Source organism: Echiichthys vipera (assembly GCF_963691815.1).
Source record: "Echiichthys vipera genome assembly, chromosome: 12".
Classification (NCBI taxonomy): Eukaryota; Metazoa; Chordata; class Actinopteri; order Perciformes; family Trachinidae; genus Echiichthys; species Echiichthys vipera.
In genome coordinates, this window is record NC_139837.1 from 7,109,483 (window position 1) to 7,137,070 (window position 27,588).

The 27,588-nt window shown below is 40.2% G+C and overlaps 1 protein-coding gene across 1 annotated transcript; it reads left to right on the forward strand.

Annotated features, from left to right (window-relative positions):
- The first annotated feature begins 1,442 nt into the window (after nt 1-1,442).
- Nucleotides 1,443-11,245, forward strand: mbip (MAP3K12 binding inhibitory protein 1). The gene is made up of 9 exons (XM_083923887.1): nt 1,443-1,552; nt 2,929-3,045; nt 3,280-3,489; nt 4,057-4,153; nt 6,471-6,536; nt 6,844-7,002; nt 7,392-7,489; nt 9,626-9,664; nt 9,988-11,245. Exons 1-9 carry the CDS (start codon nt 1,445-1,447, stop codon nt 10,093-10,095), a joined length of 1,002 nt encoding a protein of 333 aa, XP_083780013.1. The 5' UTR covers nt 1,443-1,444; the 3' UTR covers nt 10,096-11,245.
- Nucleotides 11,246-27,588: the final 16,343 nt, after the last annotated feature.

Consider the following 27,588-nt stretch of genomic DNA (forward strand, 5'->3'; position numbering starts at 1 on the left):
AAGCCTGTTTTAATAATATCAACATTACGTGAAACATACTTAAACATACAAACATAACATAACATAATGCTATGTTGTTTAGTTGTTGATGTAGCTCAATTCATACACAGAGCAGCTTCAAATTGCGTTACATACATTTAAGCATATCGTGAATTAAAGAACATTTAAACATACAAATTCAGAGGCACTGAAAACAAAGAAATTGAAGAAAAATAAAAGTGAAGAATGTAAAATTAATATTTGAGGTTTCAGCTTACTTTAGAAAGTGGCCACATATTCAAAACACTGTTTATAAAACACTTACATTGTACATATTTGCAGTGTTATTTAGTATTTTAATGGTGTTTTATGGTTATGGTAATTTAACTGTTGCAGTACTTTGCTTTATTTATTTCCCTTTGTCATGTTAATTGTGCTCACTAAACAAAATGTCCAAACCTGGTAATAAACCTCTGATTCTGAGTTAAGGGACACCTTTGATGCTCTGGTAGTTGTTTCATAGGTGTGGCACTATATTTACTATACTTTTAGCTCAATTTATTAGACACAAAACATATGATCAGTTTATAAAATATGATTATTTGTTATTAATTACACTATCACATTGTTATAAATAGCATATCACTGAAATACTACATACATGTTAATGCATCAAGCTACCAATGATTAATAATATAAGACTTCTTTTTGATAATGTGTATGCATTTTTCTGAATGTGTCCAAAGCCTGGGACAAGAGGAGGAAACATTTGAGAGAAAAACATGAAGAAAACTCCTGTGAAACTGCACATATCCTATTCTACTTTATTTATTTGTTTATTTTATTTTTTAAAATTTACATGCTTAGTTTTTGGTTGTTGTGGATATATGCTCTGGCACACTGGAAGGCTTAGTTTATGTTGTATGTATTAAGGTGTCTGTATAATCCTGTATGGGATGGGTCATGGTAACATGGTAACAACCAGACACAAAAATAATAATTCACTCATTCATTCATACTGCAACGCTCATGCATAAGGAGTACTTTTGTGTGTGATGCTTAAGTATATTTTGCCATTAATACTTCTATTAAAATGGCAGAACTTGTATTTGAACGTAGAGTATTTTTAACTTCACTTCTCCAACTTTATATTTCACCCTAAAGGAAATTTGCTTTACATGCAGGTATTAAAGCAGCAATAGCCTAATTATATAATTTTATTTCACATATTAGATATTGAAAATAAGTAATACTATTAATTATTTAAAAACAGCAGCTGACAATCCAACATATAGGAACATATAGATCAATATATAAGAAAGATTTAAAAAAAAAAGATTAAAACCCATTAAATTGCATTATTTTCTTCTCATACAATTCACGTCAACGGCTCTGTCAGTGTGCGCATGCGCCGGGTCTCATTCTAACCAATCAGCGGTCATTACTGCGCAGCCGTTGGACTGCAATGGCGGAGACAATGAAGCTGAGTGGAAATCACGCTCCTCCTAATGAATCCAGCTACAGGGACTGCGTGTGTGCCGTACTGAAGCTGTTGTCAGACTTCGGGAAAGAGGTTGGTTTACATTATTTGAGCCCCCACGTTGCCCCGAGAGACGTGTCTTTTCGACCGTGTTGTTAGCCGGCTACATGCTAATGTTTTTAGCATCCCGGTGTTAGCAGGGCTGCTTAAGTTAGACACATGCCCCTCACTTAGACAAACAAGTAACCGTGCTCTGTTTTCTGCTAAATTATTATTTTGCTTTTAACCAGCTCATAGTTCTCTACCTTCCATGTTCAGACGTGGCCAAACCTTCCACTTCGCCCCAGCAGATTAAGCACAAATCCTTAGTTTCACTCCTACCTTGTTGTCATTAGTGTTACTTTTGTGGTCGCTTGCATCTCTGGAAGTGTCTCTCTGTCTGTCTTTGTCTCCCTCTGTCCATCTGTTCGTCTTTTCTCTCTTTCACTCTGCTTTTCTTCCTCCCTAAAGACAGGTGTCCGTCCTCCATAGAGCTGGGTCTGTTCGTTCCTGCCTGTTAAAGGGAAGGTTTTCGTTGTAAATCATAAATAAGTCATAGAGTGTGGTTTATACCTGCTCTGTAAAGTGTCCCTGAGATAACTTGTGTTATGATTTTGCTCTGTAAATAAAATTGAATTCATTGCCACCTACACAGTTCTTTTCTAGCTGTTTTCTGCAGCCTGTATTTAGCATGTTCATGTGTTTCGAGGGTTTTGCAGAATTGTTCCTCTGCTTCCTGTTGTAAAGCAAGAATAAATACACAGGGTATGGAAAATGCACGTATATCAGCTGTTTACACTTTGTAATGTGTAGATCTCTTTGCACCGACTCTGTCACCGTGTATATGTACTTTATCTTTATTATTTGTAGCATCATCAAAGTGGCTGTGCAACACTGTTTTGCCATTGGGGCCCTGAGTACACTTTTGTAAATTTTATTTTTTTGTTGTTTCTTTTTTACTAATGCTTTTGAAAAAAAAAAAAAGTCTTATCTTGTATGACCAACAGTCCACAACCCAAAGATATTTAACCTAAAATGATGTAGAATGGAGAAAAGCAGAAACTACTGGCTACTTTATACTAAACATATGACTATATACATGAATTCATTTGAAATGTCTTGTCACTGCTCTACACATCTGACACCTGCATCCAGACGCCATTGTACAAAACTACAACTACCAAGTAGAATAGCGATGTCAGGTCCAGAGAAGGGGAGCTCTTTGTGCAGCGGCAACGAGGAAGACCATTAAATAATTTATTTATGTATTTTGGCAGGTTCATTCCTCCTTAGGAAAGTAACTAAATTATTAAACCATAAGGGATTATCGGAATAGCTGCAGATTTATTTTCAGCTCATCGACTAATAAACTAAATAACTAACAATTGTGTTTAAAAAAAAACATGTTTTTTTTTTTTTTTTAAATCAAGCTCAAATTGAGTGATGCTGCTCTGAGAATAGAAGTCAACATCGATGCTGTGGATCTTCCATCATCTCCAGATGCTCACGTGTTTGGCTCTTTGCAGGAGCATATCACTAAATTACAGGTAAAGTGGCTACGTTTTGCCATAGGTTAAATTGCATGATTTTAGCGTGTTACGGATAAAAGGTTTTGCTGAAATGTGTTAGAATTGATGACCATTAGTTCATTATTTGAGATGGCCTAAGACTATTTGTAAATGTATTATACTCGTTTTTTTTGTAAGAGTCTGTAATCAAAAATAAATGAAAACATTTGTGCTTAATATGCAATATTCTTTCTTCCCCGACTGTTCATATAGGTTGTTTCAGAGAGCTTAAAGACACTGGTGGATGCTCATGGAGATGCATCATCTACAGAAGAGAACACATCAGACGATGCTGTCACCTCAACGTCACTCAAAGAGCAGATGATTGCGCCGTCTCAGCACCATCCTCCTACCCCAGAGGCTGCAGAAAGCAAGACGGCGCCTGATGACATCATGGTTCAGATCAGAGCCAGGAAGTCCGAGGTTGGTCTCTGTCAGCAGATCTGTCAGCTGTTCTGGCAGTGACATTTTTAGAGCCCTCTTTACTCTCTGTCAAGTAAATGAATAATCATAAGTAATTGCTCCCAAGGATGTGCACATGACGTGCCGCAGTGAAGCAAATGTTTGATTGAGATCTGATAAGCCGGGTTCAGCAGAGAATAAGGGGGCCTTTAGTGCTGTGGTCGGGTAGAACAGACCACATTGCTGGAGGACTTTGAGAGAGGGCCAGGTCCTTGATGGATTATGAAGTGGATGCTCATTACTCTGAGATTGCATGTGGATGAAGGACAAGAGGCCCAATTCTGTTGTGCATTTATTTTGGTAGCCGAGCAAACAGTATTCATATTCCATCATGTGATGATAGCAAGTAATTCAACTTTTTTTGGCTACCTGGAATTATGTCTGACTACATTTCTCATTCCCTGTAATGTAAATTACTGTTTGCCTCAGATCATTGGACAAAAAACTCATTGCATTCAAGACAGCTATCAATCGCTCATCAATATATTGTATCTCATTATCTGTGTTGTTTCTCCATTGTGACCCTAGATTGAGCGAAGAATATCTGCATTTATGGAGCGCAAGCAGATGGAGATCAATGAAAACAATGTTCGCGAGTTTTGCAACGTGATCGACTGCAATCAGGGTGAGAATGGGAAAGAGGTTGGGGGGCAGGGTGGAGAGGGAGCCTGCACACAGATTGCCAATGTTTGGGAGAGAGCTGATTTCCACAGGCGAGAGGTCAGGCTGAACTGCTCCAAGAGTGGGCTGAAGTAGCTAACACACTCTGCCTCAAAACACAACCAGCTTAGTCCAGAATAACACGAGACACGGCATTTTTTTAATTCAAAGCCTGTGTGTGTGTGTGTGCATGTATATCTATCTACAGCCGTAGCTATGAGATGAGATAAACTATAAGATAAGCCTCTAATATATATATTTATTAAAGGAGATTTTAAAAAAAAGTTTTTAACACTTATTAATATGGTAGTGGACAAATATGCTCGCTTTATGAAAATGCATGTTTATTATTATTATTGCAACAATCCAAAACGATGACAAATACTGTCCTGAATATTCTCCACAATAACTCAAAAGTACTGCATCGTCAAAAAAATGCTGAAACAGCGTATTGACCTGAAGATAAAATTACAATGTACTGCAAACTATCAGGCGTTGTCTGCCTTTGGAGAGGGGGGGGGGCTCTCTGAATCAGCTGTATGCTCAGCCAGTAAGTGGCATCTGAGACTCGGCGTACTCCGGTGTCAAATCACATTACGTGGACGAACAGTAAATGCAGACAACTTTGGTCTTGTCGAGAACAGTCTTGCAGGACTTTGAAGCTGAACTTGTCATTCCAAAGAGCCTCTTTATTCATTTCTGCTCGAGGAGGTCTGTTTCTGCTTGTCATCCACAATAGGACTGAACAGTTCGGGGAAATAATGTAATTGCGATTTCCCCCCACCCCCAAATATTGCGACTGCACATAATATGCGATGATTTGAAATATTATTTTTAATTTAACTTCTCATTACAGTAGTTATTCTCAAACATATATGTTTAACTTCCACCCTTGTTAGAATGTAATAATTATAACAACTATAAAACAAACTATCAAATAAGGTTGGTGTGAACGTTAATTCTCAAGTCTGTAACAAATCACACGGACAAAAGTGGCTTTTAAACAAGGCCATTATAAGAAAAATGTGAAGTATAAACACTGATTAAACACTGCAGAAAAATTAACTTAAAGTGTAATTATGGCGCAAAAGCATCCCATGGTCTTTGTCGGCACTTAAATACATCAAAAAAGCCATCAAGACAGTTTTTTTTTCATATATGAACTATTAACGGAGAAAGCCGGTAGAGTCGCTAACATCCTGATGTGGCTAACACTGTTTGGTCCGGGAGTACAGTGACGGCATTAAAACGTCTTTTTTAACTACTAGTACTGCTCAAAATAACACCAAACCTCTGCAGTGGCATGAGAAGAGTCCCTACACATAAAACGAAGCACCAACAATCTAGTCTGTGAACCCAGAGTTTATTAAAAGAATGTTTTAAAGACTTACCAACTGGCCCCAGTACCAGCTCCTCTCATAGTAAAGTCAATTCAAGTCGATGTTTGGTGTTATTTTGAGCAGCATTAGTGGTTAAAAAAAGCTGTTTTAATGCCTTTACCATAATGCCCCGAGCTAATCAGTGTTAGCCACGTCCGGCTGTAAGTGACTCTACTGGATTTCTCTGTTAATAGTTCATACACACAAAAAAAACTGTCTTGATGGCTTATTTGATGGACCGAAAAAGACCATGGGAGGATTTTGCGCTGGAATTAAACTTTAAAATGATATGTAGGCCAATTGTACTGATACAAACACACACGTCTCTCCTTGTCCCGGGAGGATTTGGCTTGCCTGGCGCACTGATGCTCTGCATTTTAGCCATACATCTGTCCCACATGGCTTTGTGTTGTTACTGTTCTGATACAGGTTTGTAGTGTTGCCCTGTGAAGTAGCCACTGTAGTACAGCATGTTCTGCATCATAGCCCTACCTAATGCTGCGCAGCATCGTCCTTTTTAAAACCAAAGTAGTTCCGCACAACTGACTTGCTGTTTCTCTTCGAGACTAAAGTCTCCACTGTATCAGTTTCCGACTGTTCTGTTGATCGTGAGGCCCTTGCGCAGAAGGTAAAAAGTGCAGCGTGACTGATGCTTGCTTTTGGAACCGAGTGCTCCACTCTCTCGCGTATCACATGGCCCGTGCAATTGCGCCCCTTGCGGTTAGAAAATTGCGTTTTATCATATTGTGGTATTATAGCAAATACAATTGATCATTCAGCCCTAATTGAAACTGTTAATGCTGCTGCTTCCTAATTAGAGATATGTAGTTATAAATATATTTTAATTACATTTTTACATTAAATTCTAAATATATATTTTTAATCAAATTTTCTCCTCTGTAGAAAACAGCTGTGCCAGAACAGATGCAGTTTTCACTCCGTATCCAGGTTTTAAAAGCCACGTGAAAGGTAAGAAAATAAATATTTGCCACAAATGTCAATGTGACATTTCTTAACAGCTTTATTTTTGGGAACTGTAACCCATCATTTTCAAAATTACACACATCATTTTGGTCATCATCAGGTCCATGATCTGAAATCACAAAAATAAGTGCTGAACAATTTAAAGCACAGAACAGTGAACGGTGTTTATTAAACTGCTGAACAAATGTCAAGGGTTTTATAGGACCCCTCTGTACATGCGCTTGCTTTATACATGGCCTTAGACCATACTGTTAACTAGTCTCTGTTTCTGTTGTGTTCCTTGACTGGCTAGTTACGCGAGTGGTAAACATTTACGGGCCCCAGACTCGTGATGGGGGAGGCCAAGGAGAGCCAGGGAATCAGCAGAGGGGCTCGATGACAAGGGACTGTGGAAATGCAGTCATAGAAGAACGACTTCACAACATCGAGACTCACCTGAAACTCCCAACAGGTCAGAGAAGGACACAGATACACATAGGTTATGTTTTACGTGTCTCAAAGGGTCACCTGCGATTACAGATACTCTACAGATACTAAGCTGAAATATTTGCCTTTTTCAGAAAAAGTTCCACATTTTAAATTATAGTAATTTAACTTGGAATGAAACGGAACTCTACGACATTGAAATGCTGTCTGTATGAAATTCATCTGAAATAGCTCACTACTAATAAGCCAATTGATTAGTTTTTACCTGATATAAACACTATGACAACATTTATTATGACCCCGTCTGTTGTGTACACTTTTGCACATGTCTTACTCATAATTAGGTTTGTTGTGTAAAATGAGATGAATGTAAAATCAGAATTCAGACTTTTCAAAAAGTGTTTTGTTCCTTAGTGGGCCCAGTTCCATTGAGTGTTTACCAGAGACTAAAGAAGCTGGAGGATCGTATCCTGGAGTTGGAGGGACTCTCGCCAGAGTACTTTCAGTCCACGGTGAGTCTTGGGGCTTTGAAACAGATACATAAAAGGCACCTAATAATTATCACTCAGTGTTTATACACGGGCCTTTTTGTAGTACGAGTGTGCTATTTAAAAAGGTTCCTTTTAACTTAATTTGCACATACCTGTATATAATCAAGCTACTAAAAGTCATATGTATGCTCTTCCTTTGCTGCAGACATTTGAACCCTGGAACCATAGTGTTGTGGCCAGACTTGGCCGTTTATGGACCGTTTCTTACATTTAATGACGTGTGCGTGTTACAAAGGTTGAAACTCTACATTGTGTTTAATTTTAGATGTCTATAAAAGTACTATAGTTAGTTAATTCCTGCCTTGTGGAAATGTAAAGATATATTTTTACACAGTATCAAATATGATGATTTAAATTAAATCACCATATTTTATATATTGTGTATTGCAGAACTGCCTCCACTATCATACAGCTGTTATTAGAAGCAACAAGTGATGGTAGTACCATGTTGTTCGCTCCTGCATCTCTTGGTGCATTTCCACCACCTGTAGTTCAGTGGAGCAGTGTGAAATCATTAGCAGGATGTTGTGTCACATATGGGCTTGTGCACAAGAATAAACAAAACAAGGTCCTGCTCAAAAAAGATCATTGCGTCATAGTGCTACTACTAATGATTAATAAAAAAAATTTTAAGTCCCTGTTTTGGGTCATTTCTCTCTTGGCCTGTGGAGACAAAAACAATCAAGGCTACAGGAATTAAGTCATATTATTATATTATTATATTTTTGATCAATAATGGTAAGTAAAAACATGGAGAATAGAAATGGAAAATCGTTTTGGTCCAGTTTACCTTTTGGCTCTCTAGTTTGTTTCAAATGTATACAGAGAATTTGCTGATTTACACTGTCTTGGTGTCATTTTTGTTTGCTAATTTCAAATGTTCTCTGTCAGTTTGTGAATGTAATGTTTATATTGCCTAAATTGGCATGTATAATATTGGTTTGCTGTAGGCAAAATCATTACATTAATTTCATCTACTTACTGAGAGGTGTTTGTGGGCGACACAAAAACAGTTTCCCCTTACATTCCCTAATACTTAAACATGTTTCCCCCCTCAAGGAGCAGATTTGAATCAGAAATGCAACATGTGCGGTTAGATTTACTTTTAGGTCACTGCAGACAGCTCACTTGAGAAATGACAACATTTTTTTAATACAACATGCTTTTTACAAACGAAGACTCAAAAGACACCAGTAATTCATGACTTCATATTAAACCTGACAGACTTCGGCAGAGCCACACAGACTCTAATTTCCCATCTTGAAGGAGTCTGTCCAGCGTGTTTAGTTGTGAGTAAGTGTGCTTAAGATGCGGCATGTCTCTTCACGCTGGTATCTCTCGGCACAGCATGCTGCGTCTGTGAGTCTGCTGCTCTCCATCTGCTTTTGACTCACTGCACGTTTGTGAGCAGAGCAAGAGAGTCGAGTGTCTTTGAATAAACTGATGGGGCCTTTTATATTCAGAGTACCACTTTTTTTTTTTTTTTTTTTTGGCAATTTCTGAAAATACTGTAGTTTGGTGTTTGCTGAAGAGCTGTACACAGTTGGCCCACGATTTCAGGAACAACATTTTAACACTGAACAGTAAAGGAGGCTCCTTAACAAATTATGCAGCAACTTGGAAATAAGCAATTCCACAAGGTTTTACACTTAAGGTTGAAGATGTGGAGTAAAAACCCATTTCTCAGAGCAGTCCTACACACATGCCATGTAACTGTGGCATCCCCTAATAAAGTCTGACAGAGGACTTTTGTCAGATGCTGCTCCTCTTATCTCTTCCCATGTTGGGCTGTCACAATCATGAAATTTTAGTTGACAATCACAATTATTTGTGGACAATTAACGATTTAATTGTCTTACCTTAATTAAATGAATTCATAATGTTTATGCTGTTTTTTGCTTCTAAAAATTCACATCTTTTTAATGCATTTAGTGCATTTCAGGAAATTCCAAGTTGGTTTTTTTTCAAAACTTCTTTTCATTGCATTGTATTTCTCTCTTTTATTCAGTCCTTTCAGGGTAAAAGAGAAGCAGGTCCAGCCAGTTTAGAATTTGTACTCAAAAAGGTCTAATGTGTACTTGTGTGTTTTGTTTGTAGAGTCATCTGCACAAGCGGCCAAGGACGTCCCAGGCTCAGGTTAGTAGTTGAAAGTTGTTTCCTTTCACTGCACTTATATTTTGCTGATTTTAATCCATTTTGTGTCATGGAAGCATGCGCCGATGTATGGTGGTTGGTTTCCTACATGGGCCCCAGCACACGGAGCTCGGGGTTCTGCCGGTAGATTGTGATTATGTCATCATCTGCTGATTTAAGCAGACCTTCAACCCGCCGAAAAAGCCAGATACCGTTCATCTGCACACACTGCCACGATACAGAGCTGGATTAACATCGGGAAAGTGTCCCTTTAAGGGGAGGTAAAACCACAAGGTGTTAATTGTAGCTCTCTCTTTGTCCTTTAGGCCTGCAGTTTGACAGAGTTGGATGAGAAGATCAGTGCAGTGAAAGCGGCACTACTGAAGAGGGTCAATGAATTCGGGCCTGGATATGGAACAGAGTGTCCAATGTAACATAACCACTCGCCAACACTCCAAACACACCTTGTCTACTAAAGGGGAGCTTTCAACCATGACCCTATTTCTCCATGTTTCTGTTTCTAAAAACAAGTTTTAATTGGTCCAGTAGCACACTGAACTAGAGTCTGTTACTGAGCAGAAGCTAGTGGGTGTCAGGGCCTGCATGCTTAGCTAGTCATGCTGAACAAGAGTCTAGAGCAGTGGCACTCCGAAGGTTACCTGGCGCTTATGCACCATACAGAAGCAGGCTTTTGGATTTACGGCCACTTGTGATTCAAGTTTACTTGTTCCACTTAAACAGTCCATTGAAAAGGGGGACTCGTTCGCTAATCATCATTCCAATGTAAGGGCAATAGCGCGCTTTTGATGTACAGTACATCCATTAAAAGTGCTTGTTATGGAAAGATGTTACTCTCGTCCTGCAATGCTTTCATATGTACTGATGACAGGTCGACACAGTAACTTAAGCTTAAAACATTACATCCACTCTGTCTTTAGGAAAATGTGCCTTGGTATAGCATTTCGTCTCCTCTTTGGCAGGATTAGTCATCCCGGTCAAAAGGGTCACTGCAGACTTGATGGTCTGCGAGGTGCAGTGTATCGACCGGAGTGTTATGATCAATCTGAAGCTAAACTAGTCACACCATCAGCCTGTCCATATCCAACGAAGGTACTGTTAGTCTATGAAAGCAATGCACGGAGTATGGCTCCACATTGTATTGGTACAATGCGTAAATGTGCAAAACCATTGTTTTTATCTAAAAATCTTTTAGACCAACATACTATCGCCAACTCTCACTGACATTTCCACCCTTGTCTGTTCAACTCTCGTGAGATTTCAGAATGACACATCCCATCTTTCCATAATGATGTCACACACTTAACAATGTAAACCTGTCAGTGACGAACATTCATAGATGGCGCGCTATTGACACGGGTGATATATTGCAGCTCATTTTGGAGCTACCAGATGCAGCAGTCGCGCTAGTACTGGATCAATTACAAAGAAATTGTTATCCCCCATTAATCACTTAAAATCATAGGAACTACTGAAGTTCTTCTTTTATGCAGCATTTTCTTTGTTTTTCTCACCTCTTCATAAGCACCATTCTCAAAATATGTCATATAAAACACATGAGCTTAATTTCACAGCCAGAGAAACTGTATTCCTTGAAAAAGTTTTGTAGTTAACTGAAAAAAATCATCTTCTGTAAATAAATATTTTTTTTCCTTCATGAAAACTTGGACTTGTAATTTATTGCGGATCTTGAATCATTAACATTTCAACTTCTAGTCCACAGTTCCACGATGGCGGCCCCTTAACGTCGAAAACGACACGAAGTGCGTGTATAAAATTTCAATAATCGGGTCTGTTTCAATCTTTTCAAAAACAGGTCACAGGATTAATGTCATTAAAATGATCATATAGTGTATCATAACATTTCATTAAGAAGTCATAGTATAGTATGATATAAAAAAATCATAGTATAGTATGTCATAAAAACTAGTCATAATCTAGTGTCATCAAAAATGTCATAAAAACAAGTTTTATTAAAGTAAATCATAAAACAATTCAATGTAATTTCAAAAAAGTCATAGTATGTCATCAAAAAGACATAAAAAGTAAGTCATAGTATGTCATAATAGTGTGGTATGTCAAACATTTCATTAAAAAGTCATAGTATAGTAGCACAAGCACTATGCAAAGACACCTGCAGCAGCACTACAGCTCTCTGCTAAAATCAACCAAGCCAGTAAAGAAAATACTGAAGTCAAAATTAGTGTTTCAAATCTGGTTCGCGTAAACTCTGTCGTGCATCGTCTCGTCTTGTGAGCTGAGTGTCTCATCACATCCATTAGGACAATTAATTGAGTTTTTTTATGTCATCAAAACAGTCATAAAAACAAGTGATAGTGTAGTATGTCATCAAAAATATAATATTTTGGGGCGGCTCGGTGGAGTGGTGGTTAGCACTGTCCCCTCACAGCAAGTGGGTTCCTGGTTCGAATCCTCCCACAGTCCAAAGACATGCACGTGTTAGGTTGATTGATGACTCTAAATTGCCCGTAGGTGTGAATGTGAGTTGTCTCTACGTGCCCTGTGATAGACTGGTGTCCTGTCCAGGGTGTACTCACGCCCGATGTCAGCTGGGATCGGCTCCAGCCCCCCCGCGACCCTGATAGGGACAAGCGGTTGAAGATGAGTGAGTGATGATAATATTTTGTTTCACGTGTGAACTTCTCTTGTGCGGACCTCACTCATATGCTGGCTCCTTAAGTTATCAGCGCTAATAAAACACAAATACATTTGAACTATACCCAAAAAAACAGAAAATGAATATGCTGTTAACTTCATTTCATCATTTAACATTTCCATCTTCCTTCTATAATGCTGGGAGGGTGTGTGTGTGTGTGTGTGTGTGTGTGTACATTCATTTATGTCTGTTTGTGTGTAATTGAGATGAATCTGAGAGCACCTGATTTATCTGCCTGACTGCTGTGTGACGATCATCACCCCTAATGGTTGTCATTATAACAAATGACCTGATTACTGCAACTCTGTTTGGAAAACATATTGGAGACCCAGCATTAAATGGGACGCCGCTGTGTTCGACACTGTGACATGTTTATGAAAGGCTGCCGTGCAGATTTTTTAACTGAGCAAGCGGCTGAAGTAACATTTGTTTTTCTTTTGACTTTTCATGAGTAAACCTGGGCCATTCTTCATACAAGGAGTCCAGAAGAACAAGTCAGTTGTGTTCAGCCAACACTGCAGAAGTGTTGACAGTGAGCTGTTTTATGGTGAACCCTAAACACAACTGATTTTCTGATACAGGCACCTTTCTAATGTACTTTGTAATAAAAGAGTGTTGATATACAGTGCACTTAGAAAGTCATCATACCTGATACCTGATACTTTTGAAATAGTCACTTTTTTTGTTTTACAGCCTGAAATGATAATACATAAAAAAATATATTTTTCCAGCGTGATTTACACATTTTGCATCTCGCATTACAAAGGTCTTTAGTTGCAACCTACCAAATTTGAAGTCACTCGGGTTAATTCTCTAGGAGGAGTTTGCTAAAGTACAACACGTCTGGCTGGCTTATTATTGGCTTCACTTTGTGGAAAAATGCATGCTAGGTCAGGACTACCCCGTGATGGGCCGGTCCAGGCCAGCGACAGTAACAGCCACTTTGATGTGAGTAGAGGCTGCAGGATTTTGGAGACTCCCCTGACAGCAGGTAACCACTGGCTGTAACACAGTGCGTTCCAGACAGAAGTCACTTGCCCCACATGGTTCCAGGGAGAAACCCGAGTCACTAATACTACACCGCATCATCTCATCGGAGTCCTGGCTCAAGAAGCTAAGACAACAGTGAATCCAAAATGGCAGACTTCCTGTTTTACTTACTTTACCAAGCAAGAACACACCTGATTAGATTAATTCAACCAACTGAATCGCCTTCACACAGTTGGATTTGTTGGATCAGGTGTGTTCTTGCTTGGTTGGAATGAAAACCTGCAGCCACAGCGGCCCTTTACTGGATTAGTTTGAGACACATGACTTAGGGCACGGCTTCAAGAAACTTTTTTTTTTTTTTAAGTCTGCATACTTCTGCCTACCAAATTTTTTGCGTCTACATCAAATTTAAAGGTGGGGGCAGTGACTTTGAACTTTTTTTAGGGGGTGCCTTCGAGCCAATTTAACACACACAAGACCCATATCAAATATTACGTTTAGACACTAATGATGCATGTGCAACTTTTTGGTGCGCTCAAGAGCACGATTAGCACCTCAAATATGCTAAAAGTAATTAGTAGGCGCTATAGAGCCAACGTTCCACGCCCAAGCCCAATTGTGGCATCAAATCCAAGTGATAACTCGTTTGATCATGGGTGAAACATTTTGTTAGTTTTTGGCGGGACGCTGGCCGACCCAACCAGACGTTCCCGCAACCGTCAAATGCATGACCCAAGACATTATTTTCTGCATCGGCCATTGGGCACAGCAAAGTATGGATGCCTTTCTCCTCTAATGTCCACTTTGTGGCTCCAGAGAACACACACTAACGATACACCATGTTGCTGTATATCATATGTAGGCCACTCCATATGTAAATCAAACGATGTCTGTCACATCAGCTTCTCTTGCTGTTGTCAGTAGATGGACTGTAGGTGGAGCCTCCTGCTGGCAGCTCTCCAACAATCCCAAACACCGTCTTCCTTGTCATAGTATAGTGTCCAAAAAAAAGCCCCCGTATAAAGTCATAGTAGTAAGTCGAAACAAGTAAACAAAAAAAAAGTACAGAAAATGCTTAAATCTGTCATAGGATAGTGTATCTAATTTGTTGAAAAAAGGTCAAGTAAGGTCATAGTATAGAGTGTCCAGAAAATTAGCTTAAAATCAGTCATAGTATAATATGTCGAAAAACGTTGTAAAAAGTCTAAATTTGTGTCCAAAAATGCTAAAATCAGTCATCTGATAGCCGGTCTAAAGCAGTCATGTAGTAAACAGTACAATATTTCCCTCTCAAATATAGATGGTAGAGGTAGCATTTAAAAGGAAATACTATGAGTAAAGTACAAGTACTCTAAGTTGTAGCTACTTAGGTACAGTACTTGAGTAAATGTACAACAAGTTTAGAAGAAAAGAAAATAGCAACTTCCTCAAAGACATATCTACCTTTTTAAAAACATGAAGCTCACACAAACTGATTAACTGCACCTTAAAGTGTAAGGTACTTAAAACCAAAAGACCAAAAAGACAACAAATACATGAGATTTAAAATGAATTCTGCGACAGGTGTGACAAAAAGAAACAGAGGAAAAACAACTTTCTCACGTCTCACGAAATTACTGTAACTCCCCTTCCTTTTCTTTGCAGTTGCTCTTTGTTTGTCACGTCAAGATTTATTTCAGAGTTGATTGATGGAGTGACCGGAATACAACAGAAGACGTTGCATTGTGTTTTTTCGGAAGATATTTCATTCTTGACACGGAAATTGGGATTTTTGTTTTCAACCCCTCTTTCAGGTGTACTACCCTTGTTCGGCTCTGTCTGGCTCTTGCTCATAGACTGGAACCTTCTGGGCAACAAGGGGCCACAATGTGCTGGGAAGGGGAGCACTTGAGCTGCAGCGATGTTGAGGGGGGGTTGCTCATTGTTCCCCGGGAGCTTTTGTCTCAGACACAGTCCCCTTATGAGGGTTAATGAGGACAAATTGGTCTGAGTATAACAAATGGATTATGGGGTTGGACAAAAGGTTGGATTTTGTGGGCTGCGTTTGCTGGGATCCACCCATCATCTGCCCATTGAGCCGAGCACACTGACTAGCGTCTGCATGAAGTGGCTCACTAAATATCTCATTATCTTTATCCTGTCTGTTTTCTTGTATGAGCGTATTATGCATGCAGCTTCCTACTGTTAATTTAACTAAAATGTACTGTTTAGATCACAGTAATGCAGTGTGTAGGCACTGTGATCGACTGGCTTATTTCCTACAGGTTCTGTCATGAGAATAAAGTCAACATGTCAACATTAGTGTCAGTGGTTCGTGCTCCGAGGTTGGGTGGGCATAGTGTACCCTTTCAAATTAACAAAGAGACACTTCCTCATTGACTATGTAATTCCTGCCTGTCAATCAGTCCTTCCGCTGCCTGATTTTTTGTCATGTCCTTGGGAACCTCAGTAAAAAAAAACACAGAGGTGTTCCTTGTCCTCTATAGGTCCAGTTGTATTTTTTTTGGTGGGGTCGATGGAGAGGATTCATATCCATTCATATCTCACAAACTCTTAATGGGCTCCAAGCCCTCCAAAAAGAAAGCTCTTTCCTGTGACTAGTCAGCTCCAGTCTTTATTCATCTGTGGCTCCGTGTCAAAAAAGACTGTTGCTCGTTTGTGCCCTGAACAATGAGGAACAAGGCTAAATCTCTAGCTGGGAACAAAAGACAGAAAACAGGCTTTTCACTCTGCAGAACATTAGATTCTGACACATTTTGCCATGGCAGTTTTTTCCCCATCCTGAGTGCTGTGGCTCTGGTCTTTTAAAGAGACCACCTGTTGGCAACAAGCCTGGTCTTCATTACAGACAGGCCTATTAACACAGGATGAGGAGCACCACAGGCTAACTTTTTAAATTTAACCCTGTTGCAGTTTCCAAAGCTGGCCAACTGGGAAACATAGGTTATGTATTACCACTGGAAAACCTATTTCTGCTTGTAATTTTGTATCCTGTTTTTGAATAAAGGCTTTTGTCAGCATAAGAGGGAGGCAATTCATTCATGCTCTTGTCAGTTACAAATGTCACGAACAAAAGGAGTGCGATGTAGGCAGCTTGAATGTTCTGTAACCTCACATTTAGAGCCGAATTCATATGCATTGTTAGGAGAAAACTCTCTGTACTTACTGTAAAGCTGTTGATGGTGGTCCCATCTTTTTCACTCAATTATTTCCAGTACAAGGTGGGTTTTTTGTTCGTCTTCTGAAAGCAGATTTAAGCCATTTTCAACCCTCAACACATTAGCATAACTACAGCATAGTAATGATTTTCACAACTCTGTGAAATAAAACTACTGTAGGTGCCAATATGAAGCAATCAAGTGCATACTTTGGCTTTGAATTGAACATGATAAACACAGGCTTTGAGAAGCAAGAGTGTTTGCTTTATTTTTTGGTCAGATGTGAATGTGTGGAGATTTTAAAGCTAATATTAAACAATGTATGTATTTTAAAGCTCTGAGAGCCCTTAGTTATACCTGTAAATTGTTTTGAAACAAGTAGCTTCAGGACAGCTCTGGGGCAAATGATTGTACCCCATAAGTTGACATTAAGACTGCAAATACCTCTGTCATGCTCATGCCATCACTGCAGGAGTACGCCTGATGCAGTTGCACTTGTTTCATGTTCACAAATACCCAGAGGAGGGTGCATGCACCTGTGACCCTCCCCCACAAAGCAGACAGCACAAGAGAGGATCCCCCTGCAGCCCACAGGCTTCAACAAGAGGCAGTCAGCTGCTCTCTGTGGCCCTGCTGCACAGTCCCCAGGCTCTCTGGAGTTAAATGTGCCTGTGATATTGCCAGGAGGGAGCAGCGGGAGTTGAATTCAGGCAATTACAATCAAGTCAGGGCATAGTTAGTGCGTGGGCCCTGGCAGCACCTGAGCTGGATGCTGATGAGACACTTAGCCCCAAACCCTCATGCATTGGCCCAGGCACTGTGTAGAGCAAGCCTTCCTCCCCCACCCTCCCTCTCCCTCTCTCTTCCCACAGTAGCAGACCCCCTACTGGACACTTCCACTTCCCTTCACCTCATTTAGGCCTCTAGAGCTCTTTCCCCGTCTATCTCTACGGCCCTCACATTGCAATACTTCTGCTTTATATAGGCGGTGTGGAGTACTGCACTCAATCTCTCTTCATTCATTCACACTGTACAATAATAGACTGCTACTCCGATATTGTCCTTCAAGCACCTGTGCATACCAGAGCTCCCAACATCATGCCAAGTTCTTGAGAAATATGTGAAGAGTTACTTCTCTTGAAAGCGATACAAGAAAAAAAAAGAAGCTACAGGTAAGTGCACATACGTCGCTTTTGATCATTTCCGTTTCATATTGATGTGAGGAAGAAAGCGCCTTTAGAAGTGTCTTCCTGCCTGTCCCGATCTTTATCACACATCCAAACCATCAAGCTCAAGCCCCATTACACTGTTACCTCTGCATGGATTCATTTGCAGGTGGCTGACTATAGGACTCGGTGTCCAGACTGATGTGTTATGGCAACAGGAAGAGAGAATGGTATAAGGGAGGTGCAGTTCTTGAATATCTATGACCCGATAATATGGAGTCAGGCATCAAAACAACACTCTCAGCCCCTTTTCCCAATAAGATGCTCTCAGCTCTTTCTGAGGGAAAGCCTCCCAGCTCCCGCCCTCTCTCAGCCACCACACTTTGCTGAAGTGTCATTAAGATTGTAAAGGGCAGGTTGCCATAGAACTCGACCGATGTATGGACTCATGGATAAAACCACCATATTTTGAATGTAAAGATCTGAGCGTGGCGGCCAACACGAGGGGTCATACTGGCGACTAACTTGCCGTTTCTTCATCTGCAGTCTGTGTGCATGCATCTTTCATGTATCACTTTAGTGCTCTGTTTTGTGAGATTGCTAGCTTTGCTCTTCAATCCACTTTCATTGTCTATCTGTGACCACGCTTGTTAGTTAGAGCTGGGCATAGTATTAGGTGGAGCCAGGGGGAAAGGTGGAACACCTCTTCCACTATTTTTGCCATAATGGTTGTCTTTTGATTTTTCCTGGGCTTTGGAGACTACCAAGGATTGTCTCTTTGAAATTATTCCATTTTGGCAGAGAAAAAGAAAATGGATTGCGCTGATCCTGTTTTGTTCCTGGGGGGACGGCTGCAGTATTATCCCGGGCTGACACCGGTGGCGAAGAGGCAATCACAGTAGCCCTCGCTCTGACAAAAACACTCCATCTGCAAGGAGAGGAGGAAATCACACCACAATGATGTCTGACTCTTCTGCCTCACTCTGGCAGCTGGGCCCTGGGACCCATGAACTGCTACACAACCGTCACCACAATGGCTGTTATACAAACGAACCAACACCACACTACAAATCTGCAGCTGTACTACACAAAAGCAAAGCACCTGCCATCACACAACAACAAGAAAAGCACGGATTTGTTCAAAAAGTTTCTTTGGCTGCTCAAGGCCGGCTAGAATGGTCTCTGTTTATCTGCTGCGTGCTTATTCATATAACTGTTGGAAGTATTATTAGTATTAGATTTTATCAGTATCAAAATAGAATCATTAGTTTCACTTTCTCCAGTTATTTTTAGACTTTGAGAAAAATAAATCCACAGCACAAACTGAGTAAACTGTTTGATATCCTAAGGTATTTGGGTTTATGCACACACACACACACACACACACACACACACACACACACACACACACACACACACACACACACACACACACACACACACACACACACACACACACACACACACACACACACACACACACACACACACACACACACACACACACACACACACACACACACACACACACACACACACACACACACACACACACACACACACACACACACACACACACACACACACACACACACACACACACACCAGATGCAAGATAAGCAGCCTTGTTGCTCTGCCTGTTAGTATTCAGTAGTGTCACCTCTTTCCCTCCGTGTCCCATACCTGGGGATCAAACGCACCTCTTTGTGAGAGAGTCCTGACCCCCTGCTATTAGCAAACAGAAGAGAGCCCAGCTGACACCACTCTTGAGATGTGCCATGCAGACGGAGGCCTGTGATTACAGCACAATCCTGAGGAGACAACCCTCCACCTCGTTCCAGCCCCAACCCCCCCTTAACTCCCCACACACACACACAAACCCGCCCAACCCCACCCCTACCACCGCTCTCCACGACAAATTCACCTATCTCTGAAATAGATGTTAATCTCTCACCCAACTGGCTGCCTCTGAGACCTAGTTGACACAAATACAGCCTCGCCATGAATAATCAATATGGCACTATTTTCGTGGACATATTTCCCAGAACGGGTAATTTCTTGTGAATTACTGCAGCAGATTAGGATGTGACATTGGGCCTTCAGATTGTGATATTTTTCTTGCTGTATATGTGTATTTTCATGTATATGGATGGGGGAGCTCTCTAGAATACAGTGTAGCACAGAGGGATATACAGTAGGTCTGTCTACAGCCTTCACAGCGCCACATGAAGACCATTGAAGATAAAGTAAGAGGTGGTGGTGGTGGGGGGTAAGAGAGAGAGAGGCAGACACTCGAGTGGGTCGTCCAATGGCAAATTAGCAAACCCTCATTTCAAAAACCCTCATACATACCAGAAGACAGTAATGCATGAACACAACATACATGTGCACATGTGTACAGTATGTTCCTGCCGGGTTGTAAACTAAAAAAAAAATCAGACACCTTTTCTCTCTTTTTGAAATATTTTTTATTTTCTTTCTCACTCTCTATCCCTCATTAACACACACACACACACACACACACACACACACACACACACACACACACACACACACACACACACACACACACACACACACACACACACACACACACACACACACACACACACACACACACACACACACACACACACACACACACACACACACACACACACACACACACACACACACACACACACACACACAGAAAACTTCAATTTTATCTGCAGGGGCAGAAATCAATCTCACATCTCTTTAGTTAATCCGCAATGGCTCTCTACAGATCCTGACACTAATAAGGTATTGAGCAGGTGAGGCCAGGGGCTGAGGAGGAGAACAGAGGGAGAGGAGAGGCCTGCAGTCTGGGGCCGGACTGGCGGCTGGCACTGTTCCAGTGCAATTATGGGACTTGTGTATGGGAGAGAAGGGTGCAGGAAAGAAGTAGCAGAGATAGAAGGGAGAGAGAGAGGCATAGAGAAAGAGCGAGAAAGAGGGGGTGGGGGGAAAAATTGATCCCATCTGTGGTATGATGGTTAATTAAAGCAGCTCTTGAGCAGCCCAAGGATGAGAGGCTTGGCTGGGCTCCTGGAGGCACAGCTCTGATTACTCACACAGAATGGATGGTTTCTTAGCAATGAAAGGAGGAGGCCAAGAGCTGCCTGGTAGGGTGCACAGACGACGTCAAGGAGGAGAGACATGTGCATGCTGCACACTTACACATGTGCACGCACACACACGTGGAATTGGACTCAGACAGATACGCACTTGCATGCATACATATGTAAACACTCGGTCACACACACATATACATCACGCGCCTGTAGACACGAGTGCAAACACAATCAAATTAAATCAAAATAATTGCATCAGGAAACTAATCAGATATAATGAGAGTCCACTAAATGTGAATTTCTACAACAAGATGAGCACAAGAGGTTAATGACAAAACCACAAAAGTTCATCTAATTGTAGCTTATGGGGAATACTAATGTCATGCTAGATTTATAACTGAGAAGGCTTCACAGAAAGAAAACCACAATCTTTAGGAAGTTAATTTAGCATACCATCGTTATTCATTCCTATAACACTTGTCTGCATCATATACCTGAATAAGAAGACACTCATGCCTCCAATTTCCACAGTCAACGTTTCATTTTTATCTTAGCATTACTTTTAGATAGCCCCGAAGCCCATTACACCCTCCTCATTGACATTCATGGCTCTCTCATAATGAGAGGGCGAGGGTGACAGCACTAGCACTTTGGTATGACCCCACCCCCCTATGGTGAGATTTGGTATTGCATAACATTGCCAGGTTAAAAAAAAAAGAAAAAGAAAAATAGGTGTGTTCTGTATTTCTACACAGCATATAGACAGGTACATTAACATCTACTGTCGCTTGGTTTGAGATTTAAATTATTACTATTATTACGCTTTATTTTGATCGTAAGGTATTGATCATTGATGTGGAAATGACAAGTATAAAGCTTGTCTTTGTCTTGACACTGCGAGCAGTCACAGCAGTCACTGACACTATGTAAAACAAGGGTTCTTGAGAGATGATATGGAGATGGAACAGAAAGACAGCCCATCCTATTTTATAAAGTTGAAGATATAATCATACTCTCAGAGTTAGAGAGGGGTTATAATAAACCTCCAAATCTGAGGTGTATGAATTATGTATACGGCAATGATTTGATGGCTGCAAAATAGAAAAGAGGGTGCAAGCGGCTGATTGAGGTGCACCACGTGCTGCGTCGTTCGCCCGCCATGTCTCATGGTACAGACATCTGAGGTCAGGGCCCCGTGCTAATTGGTGTCGGGCCGAACGCTTGTGAGCTAAATGAGAAAATTACACGTTCTGAGGAATCAGCTGCAGTGGTTGGGGTGCCTTTTACAGTGGGGCTGCAGGCATATCTGTGTGGCGGAGACAGCTGTCTGGCTCTCTGTTTGTTGGGGGGGATGGAGGAGCGTTAGAAGGTAAACTTTTAAGGTGTGGGAGCTCCAGTTCACAGCCCCACCCTTTAGATATACTCTGCCTGAGCATATGTGGCTAAAGTGAGGAAAGCTATTATAGGACATGTACTGTCTATATCAGAAAGTTGAAGTATCTGACAATAAATGTCTCTCTTTTTACTTTTCTTGCACATTGCCACTGCCAAGGTGATATATGCAAATATTGACATTGAATCTTGTTTTTTGCAGAACTGCGCTCATATTGACTTTCTTATATATTGTTTATACACTGTTATTGTAAGTTTGTAGTTTCAGAATATTGGTATTGGATGTAAGCACATAGATGAATATGCGCATACATATGTAGACTATTGTAGATTGTATGTATGCATTATGTATATAATATGTGTGCTGATTTGTTTATGAATTTTTTGTATGATTACAGTATATGCTTTTAATGTGGACTCTTGGAATATAGCCAATGAGCTCAAAGATATCCAAATACAAATACTTTATATTGTTTTTAATGTAAGGAAGTGTCATCTCGTTTCTGTTGTATTGTTGTCTTGCACAGCAGTATAATGACAATATCGTTTCTTGTCTTAGCTCAAAAGGTCAGCTCACCTAAAAGACATCACATAAAAGACCTGCTATATGCAAATAGTGTCTGTTTTAAGGTGCTGAGGTTTAAGGCGTCCTCACCCTAATACCGCAGAGGTGAATACAATTTTGTTGTGATGCTCAAAGCTTAAAAAAATATGTTTAAAATACATGATTATCGAAAACTGGGTATCTACAAAACTTGAAGCTGCTGTACCCAATACTGTATTATAACAATGTATGTGTAATGTGAAAGGTGTCACTCATAGTGACGGTCTAAGAGGATTATCAGTCGACTCTGCATTTCTCCTCAGCTCTACTGGGCATTTTTTAAGCAACTTATTGTTTAGGATTTACAGCTCGCAACAGTTTTTGGATCAGTGTCACCTGCATTGCTAGAATAAGTTAGATTAATGAATTAATTAGGAACAAAATTAGAAACGAGCAGGTTTATGGCCCCTTTCCACTGCCACAAGTGGCCAAAAAGTTATGAAGTATAAAGTTATTGCAGGTTTAATTACAATTATTAGTTACTCATACTGTTTCCCATGGGACTCTACTTTATTATAATAAGTTACTAGCTACTTTGAAGATTAGGTTTTTAAATAATAAGAAACATATGACTGATCAGTTTATTAAATATGTTGAATTGTTATAGACTGATATCTGTACTTCTGTTCATTTTCATTGAAGTATAGTTTCATATGAGTATTTGAGTCATTTTCTCTAGGAGAAAGTAAAATGTGTTTTTGTTGTTGTTTTCTTTCTCTTCTTTTTTGTCTGTGATTTGACAACACTTCAGAAACAACGATACCCAGAGTAATATAACAAAATATGAAAATAAAGATAATATATATAATACATATTTCACCTTTTTACGCCATAATAAATCAGCGTATACTGTAAACTGTCACCTGCTTCTTTAAGCTGACAGTTTCTCACGTACTTCCTGTAATTGTTCATATCATAACAAAAAAATGAACAACACAATCAACACGATCCACTCTGCACAATCTACATGATGAAGCCTTCTTAGTTTCCAAATCAACTTATTGAATTCCCTGATGAGTGATACTATTTGAGAACATTTCATTGTGCTAGAATTACCTCTAATTCATGAAATGTGTTTTTCTTTCTCCTGCCTTTGTGTGCAGGTAGAGTTGTACATGCATGTGTCATTCAAGGCCTGAGCCAATTATTCACTTCTAAACACAGCATTCCTCCACTCCTCTGGCACACCCAACAAACAGACAAACAACAATGTGGACTAAATGACTAAAGAGTTGAATTGCCTTCCTTTTGTTCTTTCGATTATTTCTCTTTTCTGCTGGCTCTTTCTCCTTCCAAGACGGAATCCTTTGGTGGTGAGTCGCGATAATCTTAAGTAAACGTCATTAACTGTTTGCTCATATCGCCCACAGAAAGTATGCCACAGCCTCCTTTGTCTCACTATCAGTTGTTTAAAGAGGTTTGTGCTGTAATGGCGTGGTCAGCCAGTGACGGGGGCTTTGAAGTGCCGTCTCACCTGGAAAATTCACCTCTATGGTCACTGAAAGCTGACCCTGAGGTTGCTGTTTCAGCACGTCACGTGGCAAAATACATTTTTTCAATGCGTGGTTTCACAATTCCACCTGCGCAGAAAGAAAGCCCGTATCACTTTCTAATACAGGCACACTTTATGAAGGCTTTTATCAGTAATAACTAATGGCTTTATTAATGGTTAATAAGTCATTTATTAATGCTTTATAGGCTGGGCATATATTAGGACAGCTTTTTTTGTTATCAGGTTGTGAAAAATCCCTTTGATTGGTTTGTATCATCTTTGTTTTCTTCATTAACAAATTAAAGCAACATTTGTTATTATATAAGAAGAATCCTTTATGAATTACATACTAACATTTATAGCTGCAGACTCATTGTGGCTCATTGTAAAGCGAGAAACCAGCGACGTCACTAATATTTATAGCACAGATATTGTAGTGGAAGACGAAGTTGATGAGACCACCAATAAAAGAATGACATGTTTATCACTTGATAGAAAGTCATCTGGTCTGCAGTTACAAATGTTACTAATTATTAATAAAGGGTTATACCACTAGCAAGTACTGAGTTATAAATGTTTAATAGACTATACTTTTCTTAAGTCTTAAACATTTATATCTGCAGACCTTATTATAAATGCACAAAATCAGTGAGTTCAGTCATTAGTTACTATTAGTAAGTTATTAATATTCATGAGAATATATTGCATAGATATTATAGTGTAAAAAACTCCCTATGAACTACATAATAACATAACTACAGACTAAATGGCTAGTGAAGTTCCTGATTTCCGATTACGGGGTTACAGGATTACAGGCTATTCACCTCATACAAAACATCAGTTAAAGATATAATCCGCAAGATTTTCATCTATTTAATTATCTTTTAAGTTAGTCTCTATCAAAAAGTGAGGTATAACAATGGTGATTGATCATATGACTCACTAATGAAAGCACTTGTACTTGCCTTTTTGGCGAGTATTACAATATCCGTGTCTGTGGCGACATTCAGGGCTAGGAGTAAATACGCCACCGTGTTAGTGATGTTGCTGACAGCGGTTAGTCCACTGCGTTAAACTTCAGGAACTTCAAATTTCTGAGTCAGGCTTGTAGTAAGGACAGAAGTGTAATAGGAACATGTGTGTGTATGGATTTAAGAGGGTAACAAATAGGGGATGGACCAGAAGTAGAGTTGAATAAACATACAGACTAAAATGTTTTTTTTTTTTGTAACAGGCCTTAAATAGGTTTAATTACGCTGTGAAAAACAGCCTGTTTAACATGGGGGTTAATGGGGGTCTATTATTAAATCTGCCCCTAGTGGACACTCTGTGATTCTCTCCCTCTCCCTCTCCCTCTCCCTCTCCCCTCTCCCTCTCCCTCTCCCTCTCCCTCTCCCTCTCCCTCTCCCTCTCCCTCTCCCTCTCCCTCTCCCTCTCCTCTCTCTCTCTCTCTCTCTCTCTCTCTCTCTCTCTCTCTCTCTCTCTCTCTCTCTCTCTCTCTCTCTCTCTCTCTCTCTCTCTCTCTCTCTCTCTCTCTCTCTCTCTCTCTCTCTCTCTCTCTCTCTCTCTCTCTCTCTCTCTCTCTCTCTCTCTCTCTCTCTCTCTCTCCCTCTCTCTCTCTCCCTCTCTCTCCCTCTCTCTCTCTCCCTCTCTCCCTCTCTCCCTCTCTCCCTCTCTACTAAAGTGGACTTTTATTTTGCCCAACATCACAAAATGAACTGCCTTCCCCTGGTATATCACAATATTACAGCTTTTTGCCATAATCCGTATCAGTACTTTGAGATAAGCATTTTATTCATCCTGAAAGAAAATTGTCGAGCAGTAGTTGCAATACAAAGTAGGAATGATGCAAACATAAATATAAACTATCAATAAAAAGGTATGACTCCAAAGTATACAGAATGCCAAATATAGACAGGTTAACAGTGACAATAATTATATGTAGGCTATGGGAAGTGGCCTTTCATACTGTGCAACATCAAATCTGAAGCACAGGTGTGTTAATTCAAAGTATATTTTGATGCTAATAGTGTATACTTTGGTTATACATTACAAGTTAAACGTTTTACAAGTCAGTCTGCACTGTAGTAATGCTACTTTTACCTATTCCTGGCTCATTACTAATATAAAAACACAAATATCATGTTTATTAACCATTTAAAAGCAGTTAGTTACAACTAATACACCATGCCCTTAGAGAGTTTTTACCTCCTCTGTTTTTTAATGGCATTAACTGTCCTAAGATGCTTTTGGCGACCCAGGCCCATGATTATAGAGATTGTGGAGCCAGCAGGACCTAGGTGAGTAATGGCAGTGGTGCATTAGGAGAGAGATGTGTGATAGCCCGAGTTGTGAGTCAACATCAGAGGCCTTGGGCTGACCCCAGAGGGGATTACACACTCTGATTTAAGAGCATCTCTCCAGCTTCTCTCCTCCCCACCTGATGCAACACCCAGGATTACAGACACAAGCTCATGTGCACTCTCACACGCACACACTTATATGTGGGATCATTCTCGTTATATCCTTATCCTTAGACCTGCTCCATCTTCTGTTACAGGGTCAGGGCAGAGTAGGATCATATCAGGGTTTGTATCCAGAGAAAGAGGGAGAGAGAGACCCGAGCCCCTGCAGTGGTAAGTAAATACAGCCTAATGGCCTCTGATTAATTCTACATTGCTCTCATTGGGCCAGTAAAAAGAGATGTAATGACCTGCATGTCTCTCTCCCTCTCCTTGCTTCTCCCCCATTCCTTTCTCTCGCTCTCCCCGTCTCTCAGTCTTTCTCAATTTCTCCCTCATTTGCTCAGCTTTTGATTATGAATTAAAAGGGATTGCAAATGGTATGCTGTTGGTTTGCCCCCTGATTGCCATATTTGATTAAGAAATGTCAGTGTGCATGTTTCCCATGTCTGTCTTTTTTTAGCCCCTCTGTTCGCTCTAACATTCACACATGCACGAGGAACACAATGGCTCCACGGCTCTCAGACAGTCTGCCATGAACAGCAAACTTGGGCTAATCAAACGCATTCTTCCGTCTTTCCCTTTCTATTTTTCTCAGCCTCTTTTCTAATTTTTTGCCTTTTCAAGACTCAGTGGGTTTTTGTATCAGCTGTGAGACACACCAACAAGGGAGAAATCACAGAAAATTAAAGAGCATTGAGAAAGACAGGTGGAGCCGAGTATAAAGACAGGAATGTGTGATGGAGATCTGTTCTTTTCTGAGGACTGAAATCAGGGCAGACAGGGGCCAGGTTTACATCTCTGTTAATTGTAATCGTCAAAAGGAAAACTTCTGACAGTTGTTTGATAGTACAATTTGGAGTTGTGTTTTCC